Source organism: Excalfactoria chinensis, chromosome 18 (assembly GCF_039878825.1).
Source record: "Excalfactoria chinensis isolate bCotChi1 chromosome 18, bCotChi1.hap2, whole genome shotgun sequence".
In the NCBI taxonomy this organism is placed as follows: Eukaryota; Metazoa; Chordata; class Aves; order Galliformes; family Phasianidae; genus Excalfactoria; species Excalfactoria chinensis.
Window position 1 is genome coordinate 3683060 of NC_092842.1, and position 12677 is coordinate 3695736.

Sequence of the window (12677 nt, forward strand, 5' to 3'; positions counted from 1 at the left end):
ACACAGTATTAATGAAATTATTCCAGAAATGAACTTGGCCTCACATGCAGGTTAATTTACACTATAAAGACTTCCCTTGTACAACTATGTTGGCAAACAATCTTGGTTGAAAAAGGGCAGATATCAGCCAAAAATGTCACTTAACTATTTTAGGGTCTTTATGTGCCGCAAATCTGCCTTAGGGGCAAAGAGATTCATCTCAGTACATGTCATTGCAACAGGAACTTTGTTCATTTGTTCAGCATCTTCATTTTCCAGCCTTACTGTCCCAGCAGAGTCCTGGAATATTGGCATCGTGTTTGCAAGTCGAGTGTGGAGTTGTAGCCATCTCTTGCACGTTAAAGGCATTATCAGTTTTCCTTGCTGAGTTTTACGTTGCTGCCTTTCTTTGCTGAGAGTTTAAATTTAGGCAGCAAAAGGCAAGTCTGGGATGTCTCAGAATGACAGCTAACACTTAAGGGATAGAGAAAGTTTATAAATACATCAGCAGTAGATTATCAGTGAATCTTAATTTCATATCTACAGTCTGCCATAAGCAGAAGGACTTTCCAAGCTGCAGTGTTACTGAAACTTGCTCTGAGATTCAATGAATTAATCGACCTTTGCTTTATACAGCAGCCTCTGTAACCCTCTGACTTGGCTGGAATCACAGGTGGGAGCTCAGAAGAAGCAGTTCCTAGCTGGGTTGTTCCCTCCACACAGAGCACTGCATTGTGCAGTGGCTGTCGTTGGGAAAAATCAGATCTGAAAGATGATTTAGCCCAGAGTCAGACAGAGTCTTCAGAGCGTGCTGAATGTGAGCTGCAAAGCAGCCCGGACTGCTGCAGCACGGAGCAGTGATTGCTCATCACAGACCAGAGCGTGCAGCACCTGAGCTCTGTCAGTGAGCGTCACAGCTCATGGGTGAGCTGGGCAGGCCAAGGGAAACCTGCAGTGCTGACCTGTTCTGGCTTTTTCTGTCACTGAAATACTTGTGAATTTGCCTACAAGAAGCTTGGCAGTCTGGCACGTGATGCTTCCTTGGTTAATCCATCTCTAGCATAGGCTGTCAGAACAATAGGAGTTGGGGTGGTGACTCAGTGCGTGATCAGAGCTCAAAAAAAGCCAAAGCGTCTTTCAGTGTTCGATACGCACATTATTACAGACTCGTATTTCAGTAACTGAGTCATCCATCCAGTTATTCCTTTCCTTACACTTAAGAGTTCGGTCCTTTGCTTGTGATGTGATTACTCCTGGCATGCATCCCTGGCCCCTGCCCAAAGACAGTTTGTGTTGTGGAGATGTGGCAAGAAGTCCTTGGATGTCCTGCTCTGGGTTGGTCTGTCAGCAGCACAGTCCGTAACAGAAGAGATGTGTTGCATGATATTTACTGTTACAGGCCCCTCTTGTCCTTGTTTTCCTGATATCCGGCTTCTCTGCTTCAAAATGACAAAGAATATAAAGACCTCAGAGCAGACCGGCTGTGCTGTGCATGTATCCATCCTTTGCTGCTCTGTAGCCGAGCCTGTTAGAATATTTCTTCTTGCCTTCTCCATGCTCCACCCTTACTTACCCTTCCAAAAGCCATCAGACTTGTTCTGTAGTTTATGTCTTTCAGGTTTGTTGCTCTGTGACTTTTTTCTTCCATTTGGCACAATTTTCACCTTATTATTGTTATGCAACTCGTGCAGTTGTGTGTTTTCTACTGGTATCTTTTTTACATCCTCTGTGTTTGGAGGAGAGGTCCGGGTACATGGAATCCGGGCATAACCAAAGGACTGCCTTCCAAAGAAGCTGTTAATATACAACCATGAATGCTGATGCTGGAGGGTTTTCTCCTGTGGTTGACTGCTCCCCCTGATCTCCAGGAGCTATTGCAGTTCCCTGCCTCATACTGGTGTACCTTTATTGAGATCGATCACTGCTTTCACGGGAGCTGGAACGTGCAGTTCAGAAGCTGTTTGTCTTCAGTAATGGGCTTCTTTTGGGGCAGAAGGTGAAAGCCATAAAAAGTCAATCACTTGCCTACTAGATACCAGCTTATTTTTATGGAGAACTTCGGATCCTGTTATTATTTCTCATTAACCTTGTCACGCTTCCTTCCTCACCTCGGTTTTGTTCTGGCTCTTTCCTTGCCTTCACAAGTGTGAAGCTGCCTTCTCCTGCAGCAAGGCAGCTTTGGAGTCTCTTGCCTTCATATCTTCATTACCCCTCTGGTGTAATGAAGAGCTAAATCGATCAGTTGGACTGTGGGGAGGGTCCTTCCCTACCAAAGTCAACTGAAATGTCTTTGCTGGGGGATTCAGAAGTTAATTTTACAAGCACTTGGTGGATGTGATGACCTTTCTACTGAACCCTTGTTTAAAACGCTTACAGTGAAACATCCAAATAAGACTTGTTTCAAATGACAAAGACTTGCTTAGTTCTCTTAGTGACACGGTCTGCATCATCTCACTCTGAGCCATTTTTCCATCATAACTGCTGATGTCTGCTGTGCAACAACCAGCGCTTGTCAGCTGGAGAATACAGGGTTGTTTGCAGCAGGGGAGACATCCAGCTATCTGGGTTGGCTGTTGTTCTGGTCAGTGATGTAAGCCCAGTCACGACAGAGTCACTTCATTGTTGAGAGCTGCTTGCTGTCCTTTCTCTTCGTTTTGGTTAAAAAACCCCAAAACCCCTCCATGTAAATAAGTCTCTATAGAGCACTTCTACCCCTCCAGGTCCAACGGTTGGGTTTTGTTGGATTTTGTTGTATTGTGTCTCCAGCTGCTCTGTTGTTTTTACCAGCCTGTCTGGTGTTCCCCAAGGAATACGGTCTATCACCATTCCTGTGTGAGATATTCTAACTGAAACTCCCCTCGCTCAGCAGGCTGCTTGGCTTCCTACCTGCATTCTGTTGCATGTATTTTCACCTACCTTTATACTGTCTGTGTTTTATGGATGCTGATTAGGCCTTCTGTTTGCAGCAGGACCTGCCATGTTTATAGGATGGTGTAAATTCTGGTGTGCAGGGAGTGCAGCGCTGTGAATGCTGGTGCAGAATGGGCTTTTCAAGTGTCTGTGCTAGGCCTTATGGGAGGCGTCTCTTCCCTTACAGTTTTGCATTAGATAACCTGGTTAAAATAGTAACTGTCTTCTCCAGAGTATAACGTAAGACTGTTGCAGGCTTTCTGAGCTAAGGGACTCTCAGCAGTCTTGCTCTAATTCTGTCTTCAAAAATACTGGGGAATAGATTAGGCAGCTTTCATGTGTCCCTGCAGCTGAGAGTAGAGCCAAGGTATGCAATGACGCTGTCTTTCTGTGCCTAATCAGATGGAGATGTGGGATCAGTGATGCCACACTGCTGCACCAGGTGGTGAACCAGCCAGGGGAGCAGAGCGCCATTAGCTGGGAGCAAAGCAGGGGATTTGTTCTGCCTGAAGGGTCTGATGCAGATCCACATCTCAAGGACTGGGGGTGTGTGGGCTGAGCAGCAGCAGCAAGAGGAGAGCTTGCCCCTAGCCTTTGTGTAAATGAGGAGGAGGGGATCTGAATAAGAAGCCCTTTGTGTATGCTTATCTATGTGCTGTCTTGTTTAGCTTGAGGTTTTCCCACATCTGCTCCCGTATACGAAACATCAAACTGACACGCGTTGCTCTACTGAAACGTTTGGTGTTTAAAAAGCTATTTTGTGTGGTCTTTACCTTCCCAGCAAACCTGTAGCCCTTTAATGGTGTTTTGCATTACTACTGCTGTAAAGCGTACGGGTGATTCATCTGCATTTCTAAACAGTTCAGCAAGGCCAAATTTATTCCTCGGGTGGTGTTTGAGACACTGTACCCAGCTGGGTGCAGCTCAGCTTTGAGCCTGTAAATAGAAGTTCTAATTTCTGTCGTGGTGCTCGGTGGGGCAGGACTCGCTTTAGTCTGTGCTAGTGTGGGTCTTACACGTGGCCTTTTCTAGAAGCATTTCCTTGTATGCTTGTTTGAGCTAACTCACAGTTAGCGTTGTGGCTTTCTGCAGCAGTGCTGCTCTGTCTGTGGCACTAAAATCACAGTTGGCAAACATCTCGCCCATAAAATCTGTTCCTGGTGCTTTCTTCTGCCTGTCTCAGAGCTGCAATGTGGCTGCGTGAGATCTGGGCCTGAAGAGACATTGTGGCTGTCACCGAGCACAACTGTTAGTTCTACACTGGGCTGTAACAGTAGGCACTGCAGTGGGTTAGGCTCAGATGTGCTGTGATGGAACACCCATGGTCTGCACCCTGCCTGGTATGGGCTGTCCTGCTGCTTGGCACAGGGCTGACGTGAGCCCAGGAGCCTAAAGGCCCCACAGAGTTACCTTTGGAACACTGCTTGTCCCAAAAGCTGCCGCAGGCTTATATTGGTTTGTTCTCTGGTGGTATATTTAGGTCTGGGAGAGTAATTATATGGCTTTGAATAAGTCTCAAGGCAGAAGAGGGCAAAGCTGAGCCTGGAGGGGATTCGGCCTCCTGAGGGCTTTGCTGCAAAATAGAACAGACAGTTTTTGTTGGGTTTTTTTTATTAATATTGTTTAAATAAAACTTCTGAAGGCCCACTGAATTGACACCCTGTACCCAGCATTGGTTTGATCTATTTCTGATGCTTCAAATACTGAGTACAATTTTAAATTGAGCCCTTTTGGTTTTCAGCTGTTAGTTTCAGGGTTTGCTTTTAGGTGCTGTGTGATTATGTTGGAAGGAAACACCTCCTCGTGCGCTTTGGGCGTTGTTTTGGTTTCTGTCTGATGGTTCCTAATTGTACATCAGAGAACATTCTGAAGCGAAATGCTCCTCATTTGAGTCCGCTTTCTTCCTATTTTAGCGCTCCCTAATTACCACCCTTACACTAACTTGATGGGAGGTGGATAGGCAAAGCCCATTGCTTCACTACGGGCTGTCTTTTGGAAATGTGGAACTAATTTCTTACAGTGTGACTTGAAACAATGCTGCTCCCTTGTCTAATGGTACAGCCCCAGCCTCCACCCATAAAAGCTACCCTTAAAAAATGTTGGAAGTCGTCATTGCTGAACGTTTGCAGGCTGAGGGCTGTCTGCAGTGCTGCATGCCATGCCCCCAGCTCTGCCAATGACTTGAGCTGTGTGCTATCTGCAGCAGGTTTGGGAGGCCAGCAAATTGCCTTAACAAGAGACAAAATGCTTCTTATGCTAACAGCAAGATGGCTATGAAGGAGCTCTTTTATTACGAATCAGTACTTTTTGCCACGTTTTGAAATAATTAGCGTTAGTTGGACTTAGCAGCATCCAGCAGATGCTTCATCATAGCTGCACTGTAATGCAGGAGGGAAATCACAAGTAAGACTTGTGCATGCAGCCGAAGCTCCAGCCCATGCTGAGTTAGGCCTGCAGCAGCACTGCTGAACCCATCAGGTGTGAAGCTGCCCTCTAAGCTTTGGTTGGAAGTGCTGGTGTTGTTAGCAAAAAGCATTGGCCTTGCTCTCAGGGAAATAGCAGCTCCTCTTTGAAGGATAGGAGACTGGTGCTGCTGAAATGATGAGTGTCTCCTGCATCCTATGCACATCCCTTGTGTTTCTGAAGCACGTGTGTTTACAAGCATTTTTCTGTTCAGTTGAATTCTTTTTTCATCAGTACCTGAATTTTCCTTCCTTTAGATCGTTTAATATACTTCATGCTTTGTCAGCTTCAAGGCACCTCAGATATGAAATTTAACTCAACTAGTGTGGCTGGCTCAGTGAATAGGCAAAGTCATTTTTATCCCTCTGGAAATGTATCTCCTGCCTGGAGGAGTTGGAATGACTTGAGTGGATCAATGAGAACCAGATCTCATCTTGAATTAATCCCAAATTCAAAGGTATTTTCAGCACTTAGATGCCTAACATTTCAATGCCTTCCATTTCCAGATGGGAGTTTTAAGTTCACTGCCTTGAAGGAGCTGTTGTCTTCTGCTTTCCCACCTTTTAATGAAGGATGATCAGCCCTCCCCTGCATTACAGAGGATCACAGATTTTAATTTATCACCTACCCCTTCTCTGGGCTCTGCCCTTGGCTCCAGCTGACACACTGAAGTCTTTCAGGGTAGCTGAGGACAGATGGGGACCTGTAAAGTCAGGCCCCAGCCCATGGCTTCATGTCAGGGTTGTGCAAGGGGCCGTTGGGCTGCCTTCTGTCTTCTGCCCCTTCCTTCTCAGGAGGAGTCGAGTCAATATCGGGATTGATTTCTTCCCTTTTCCCCCAATATCTCAAGCCTACACTGCGCCTGGGTCAGACGGCAGGAAGCTTTTCTCTCACTGCCAAAGCAAGCAGTTTATCTTGTGCCCTTGCCCCTTTTGTCCTGTGCTGAGAGAAGAGATAAGAGTTCTATGCAAACTTGCTAACTCAGAGCTGTCAGCAGTGCCTGCCTCCCCTTAAGTGGCTCAGGGCCAAGGCTGTAAGGGGATCGCTTGGTGCAGAGGATCACTCACTGCCCAGGGCCTTGCAGAAGACTCCCCACACCTCCTTTTCTGCTCCGTGGAACCCACATTCTTTGGGAGGTAAATTTCTGCTTCCTCAGAGAGCTTTTGCAGAAGCCTGAGCTGTACCTGAAGCATCTCATGTGCTCAGAGAGCCTCTTCCTCCTCATCTTCCTCCTGTAGCTCTGGTGCATGCCTGAGTCACAGCCTCCCAACTCACCCAGTAACTGGGGCACAAGAGCTGTGTGAGGAGGATTGCTCTGGCTGGCTGGGACTGCTCTCATTGCATTGACATCCACAACCTCTGTGTTAAGCATACTGTATTTGCTTGGTGTGATCCTGTCTGTGTGCACTCCAGAGTGTTTCTGCCTGCATTTTTTGTCTTCCATCAGGCCAGTTCTCATGGACTTAGTCCTGGCTTATGAGCAGGGTGGGAAGGAAAAGCTGTGCAGGAGATAGTGCAATTTTACTGTACAGAAAGGTGTACAAAGCAGATGCATACAAAGACGAGCTTACAAACTTTCAGCCCAGTTCAGTTATAGAGATCTGCTTTGTTTGGGCTGGACAGTGAATGAGCAAAACCAGCAAAGCAGGAAACAGAGAAGAGCTTGGGAGAGATCTTTAGGCAAATGTTGGTGAGATATGATTAGTCTGCCCTGTAACCCAGATGGATTTGATCTGCATTGGCTGGTGAAATTGGTTGGTGCTAAGGTAACACTCTGGTGCAGTTTCAGGTGGTGTGGATTGAGTTACCTGGTAAAAGGTTTTTGCAGACAGTGTTTGCCAGTCGATAACAAAGATTCTGAATAACTGGGATTGATTCAGCTCTGTCCTTTTATTTGATAACTGTGTTTTATTTTTCTTTGCATTCTCACAGAGAAGAAGTCCAGGAAAATTGTGTCCGCTGGAAAAAGAAATTTACCTTTGTGTGTAAAATGAGTGCCAACCCAGCCACGGGACTCCTGGACCCCTGCATCTGCCGGGTATCCGTCCGTAAGGTAAGCAACAGCTTCTGCTTCCAGCAGGTACCACCTGCATTTTGGTGTTGCTTCCCAGCTGCTTTTTTTGGCAGCAAAGAGAATGGTAATGGTGGACTGTGCTGGGAAGGAAGGGTTGTTTGGGTTAGGATAAGCTGCACGGAGCCTCTTTCCCAGCCAGGGTACTTAACACAGAGCAGGGTGTTGGTACCCTTGAGAGACAGAAGTTTGTGAAATCCTTACAGCAAATTCCAGGGTTGAGTAATGACTTTCCCCCTGTTTCCCCAGCACATGTAATAGCTGCTTTTCCTGTTTGTTTTGTCTCCCATTATAGGAGCTGAAGGGCGGAAAAACCTACTCCAAGGTAAGAGCAAAGAAAGGGCAAATGTGACAGAGTGGTGACTGTCTTGAGTGGTGACTGTCTTGTGTGCTCTTAGTGCTTTACAGCCATTGTAAACCCGTGACTGAACAGGCAAGAAGTAGCGTGGCTGCTGTGTGAAGCAGTCTGGAGAAGCAGTCACTGGTTCTTAGTTTAGGCACAAGTTAAGTGCTTTTCCGAAAAAACATACTGGCAGGGACAGGATCCAGATTGTACTGGATGTGGATTTTGGAAGGGGGTTGGGAAGATGTTCTGCGTGTCCTCAGACTTTGGGGAAGTTCTGAGTCAGATGTGAACTCTCTGGCTTCTGGCAGTGTCTTGCTAATGAAGAAATACAGACTAAGTTACTGTGCTCAGGAGAACAGAACCAGCTACAGCTGGGGTGGGCACTTTGTTGCATTGTGAGCACAGGCAGAAACCTACAGCAGAAATCACTGCATTCCCAGGGCAGGAGACATTGAGGCAAGAAATGAATGTTATTTTTATATTCTGTTACACCCCCATCCTCCTCGTTTTCTTGCTCAGGCTACGAGAGACAATGGGCTGGATGCCACCCCCTTCTCTTTGTGCTGGAACAAGAGACAATGTTGGCTTAAAAGCAGAGTTCACACAGAGCCCGAATCCATGTTTGAAAATGAGTCACTGGTGCTGGTTTCTAATAAACAGATGTTTGGGTCACACACAGCTGTGTAAGAATTTCTTCTAATCGATGGCCTTCCTGGATGTACCAGGCTTTGAGAGGAGGGCTGCACTCACACCTTAATACTACTGTGTCACAGAGAATGATATTGCTATCCATACTGTTCCTTTTTTGACACTAATGAGGACAGTGTCTCTGGGGCTATCAGTTTCTCTTCCACTACATTGGCATTGATGGGGTGGTTATTCCTCTGTTCTAAGAAGCTGCCTGTGCAGGGGGTGCAGATGAGTTGGAAGGAGAGATGTGCCTGCCTTTACCTGCTCCCACTCCAGCAGGGCTAACGGCACTGGAGCTGTTTATGCTCAAGACAGTTTCCATAGCCTCGTGTACCTTTTGGTTTGACGTTGTTGTCACTTTAGTGTCAGGGGTTATAGAGTGGAAGCTAACAGGAAGGACTGATAAAGCGGAAACTCTTTCCCAAGCTGGAAGAAACACCATCAGCTGGCTGGAAAACTGAGGAAACTATTAGGAAAGGTTACTTCTGAAAACATCCTCTTGCTAAGGGATCCTTCCTCTATATACTGGGAGTCTGCTTCCTGAGAAGGGCATCTGACCTCAGCACACAGTGTGGATGTGGATTGGTAGAGAGTTCTCCAACACCGCTCTGGTGTTGGTCTCTGAGATGCTCTCGGCACTCTGTTGATGCCTTTGGTGGAGGAATGGGGATCTGGGTCTTGACCACTGCGGTGCCATATTGTACAATGCAAACACACCAGAGGAGCATCTTCTGCCCTCCAGTTCTGATGCACTGCAGCTCAGTGTGTGGCTTTCTCCTCCCCACTTCATCTCTGAAAGATTAGAAAGTCATTGGTGTTGGTTTTTCTGTATTGCCAAATATTCCATAAGAAACATAGCCCTTGACAAGAAGGAGAAAAAGATGTACAGCAAGGACTGGAAAAGCATTGGAGTTAAGGGGAAGGGGGTGGAGGGTTTTCTTTTTCTTTCTATTGTAGAAGAAAGGTTCCTGTTCTGTCCCACCCCTATTTTTTTTTCTTTGCCATCAATGCTTGTTCCCTTTTCAGAGTGAGATGAAGGAAGCAGAGCAGGTATCTTAATCTTGTTGCTAACATTACTTGAATCATACTTCTTGTACAGGCATGTGGAGGCTGCGGCTTAAACTTTTGATTTGGAACAATGGGAGCCAGAGGTCACACAACAGTGGCTATGGTTTGTGCTGTAACTCCCATCAGCTTCCACAGATGGGAGCGCCACATTTCCTTAGCGTAGAGTTACATTTTGAGGCTCACGGTTCAGTTGTATTATCCAGGTTGTCAACACTAGGACAGGATAAACGTACTTAATGTGTAGAATAATAGCTAGACCTGAGTCTTTACTTTTCTACCTTTCTCCTTTTTTTATGGCAGCTGATCTGTGTGCTGAAGTGATGCAGACCTTCTGTGCTGAAATTGTTTGGCCAAATGTGGGTTACAACATCTCTTCTGGTTAGATTAGATGAGATGAATAGTGAAAACTGTGACACAACTGACTTCTGTTGAGTTTGAAGGAAGCTGTGACTTTTTCTTTTGGGAAAGCACTGTAAATTCCTACTGTAGGAGTTAGAGCAGATAAGCAAAGCTATTCTTCATTGTGTTTGTACTCTAGAGACATCAAATAACCTATTTGAATTTACCTGTAATCTTCCTGTCACCTTCTGTGTTTGTTAAAGAACGCTTAGAGAGCTCACAGCTAACTCTTCTCTTCTGACTGTCAAGTGAGCTACTTGCTAGATCAATCTTAGAGATGTTGAGGAAGCTGTGGTGCAGGAGTTCCCCAGCCACATCTGTAGCAGTAAAGCTCATGCATTGCTGCTCTTGAATTCCAGCTTGCTGTGCTGCAAGGCTCTGTTCTGTATTTCAGGACAGCATCATCTTTGCTTTATAACAATACCCTTTCATCTCTTGGTTCATATGCTCCACTGCATTCTGGGATGGCCCAATACAAAGAGTACCTTATTATGTTTGTGTATGTGTGATTCTGTTTTTTCCACAATGTTGACCTAGTGCCATCCATGTCCTTGGTTATGCAATGGCTACAGGCTGGTTAACGCTGTCCTGGCCAGCATTACTGCTGTTTCCTTCCTTGCACAGAGCTGATGTTCCTCTGAGTCACCTGGCTGGGGATGGGGAGTGTTGTCCCTTCCCATTCTCAAGGTGCAAGGGTCTCATCAGCCATGTCTCTGTGTGCACTGGCTTGTGTTTCTGCTATCTTCCTTTAGTCTGTGCATCTCCTTTATTGAGTTATTTGATTGTTTTTAATTTTTTGTTCTCTTTCCCCTTTCTTGATGACAGCTGGGCTTTGCTGATCTAAATCTGGCAGAATTTGCAGGCTCTGGATCCACTGTTCGTTGCTGCTTGCTGGAAGGTTACGATACTAAGAACACGCGACAGGACAACTCCATCCTAAAGGTACAGTAGCTGGTACTGCCATAGTGGAAATCCTACTACTGAATGCCAAAAGATCACAACCAGAGCGTATTGCTGGGCCTGAAAGAAGATCCTGCTATGTATGGAGACAGGGTTGTGCCTTTATGCTGCTTGTCTGACTCAGGAAGCTTGTCAGTATCAGAGTCACCCTTTGATACACTGGCATCCATATGGCCAAGCGGTGAGCCTCAGTAGTATTCTATGTCACCAAAGAAAGCTTAAATGGGGAAAAAATAACTGTCAGGGTTGCCAGCCTGCCTCCTGCTGAGCTACTGCAACCTGGAGATATTGATGCCCTTTGGGGAGGGAAGGGAATACCTTGCTAAATTCCAAAAGCTGGTCTTCTCTTTAGAGGAAGTAGGTCTCACTAAGCTTTATGCCAAGCCTTTGGCCTCCTCCTGAAGCAAGGAGCTCTCAGTGGTGCGGCTGATGATGTGCTTTGTTCTCTCTCTCCAGGTCACGATTGGGATGTCTCTGCTCTCAGGGGACCCCTGCTTCAAAACGTGAGTTTCTGAGTACTGATCTTGCTTTGGGAGACCAGGACACCATGTGCTTTTTCAGTTTTTCTGCTGGAAACTAAAATTGCTGGGGAGAAGAAAAAGGTGTCCTTCAGATTAGGAAATAACGGGGGAGAGCCTGGACTATTGAATCAGCTAGAATAGCACAACCAGACTGTACTCTTGGTTCATTTGTTCTCTGCTCTGCTTTCCCCACTATAAAAAGGAAGAATCTACTATAGGGTAGGGGAATCCTGGATTTCAAAGCCAGTGATAACATCTATGAGTGTTGGGAGATGCAAGGGGTGACCTGCAAAAGGTGTGTGTCTGTGTCAGTCAGTTTTCACTGCTGTTCTGTGAGACGTTATGAGGGTGAAGTGTTTCTTTTGGCCTTTTAAATTGGCCTTTTAAACTCAAACTGAATTTCTGAGTCCCTCGGACTGGGGATTGCCTTGTTTAGGGCCTTTTCCCCTACAGGAAAAGAAACAGGCTCAGTTGCATGCGGTACTTTCTTTTTCTTAGTGTTGGTTAAGTTTTGGCAACTAATGAGTTTTAACAAACTTGGTGTTGTGCACGAAGGGTAGAATTTCTCATAGCTCTGGGGATGGTTTCAGTGACCTCTGAGAAGGGAAAGGTCAGTGAGGAAAATAGTCTTGGGAATGAACATATTTTAGCACATACCATGCAAGATAAGGACGTTGACTTGAAACAGCAGCAAAAATACTGCAAAGCTGAAACATCTTAGTTCCCTTGTTCTTCTACATGGACCTACATTCATTATTTGTTTTGATTAGTAGAGAAACTGTTACCACGCTTTTCTTTTAAGTCCATTGCGATACGAAAGAAGAAATACAGTGAAGCTGCGATGCAGTTCTTTGTTTTAACAATTGTTGCAGCATCAGTTAACAGATAGAGCAACACACCATGTGCCTTCATGCTGCAGTACAAGGTTGCGAGGCTCTGCAATCTGGGCCAGCCTGCAGTAGTGTGCTATAAGGCACGAGGCTGAACACACAGGACTGCTGTATGCTAATTTGATTGTTTAGTGTTGACTCCAGCGGTGTGAGAGAAGAAGGCTTTACCTTAAGGTCATCACTCATAGCAGTAATATTCTGGGCTATAAGGTGTAATTTTAGGTGCTGGTTTGCAGTGCATGAATTAGCTTGCGTGGTTATGAAGTGCCAGGTACCTCTTGATGTAACTTTTACTTTGTTAATACCTTTTCACAGTGTAGCAGAGACACTTTCAAACCATAAATAAAGTACCACCTGATTCCAGAAAAAAAGAAATGGCT

The 12677-nt window shown here is 45.7% G+C and overlaps 1 protein-coding gene across 2 annotated transcripts in view; it reads left to right on the forward strand.

The window, feature by feature from the left end:
• The window catches only part of EEIG1 (estrogen-induced osteoclastogenesis regulator 1), a 33170-nt gene that overhangs the window by 10281 nt on the left and 10212 nt on the right, over nucleotides 1–12677 (forward strand). For both annotated transcript variants that reach the window (XM_072352694.1, XM_072352695.1), the window contains exons 3-6: nucleotides 7285–7405; nucleotides 7719–7748; nucleotides 10752–10868; nucleotides 11343–11389. In XM_072352694.1, the coding sequence (XP_072208795.1) occupies nucleotides 7285–7405; nucleotides 7719–7748; nucleotides 10752–10868; nucleotides 11343–11389 (315 nt within the window). The remainder of the gene's footprint in view (nucleotides 1–7284; nucleotides 7406–7718; nucleotides 7749–10751; nucleotides 10869–11342; nucleotides 11390–12677) is intronic.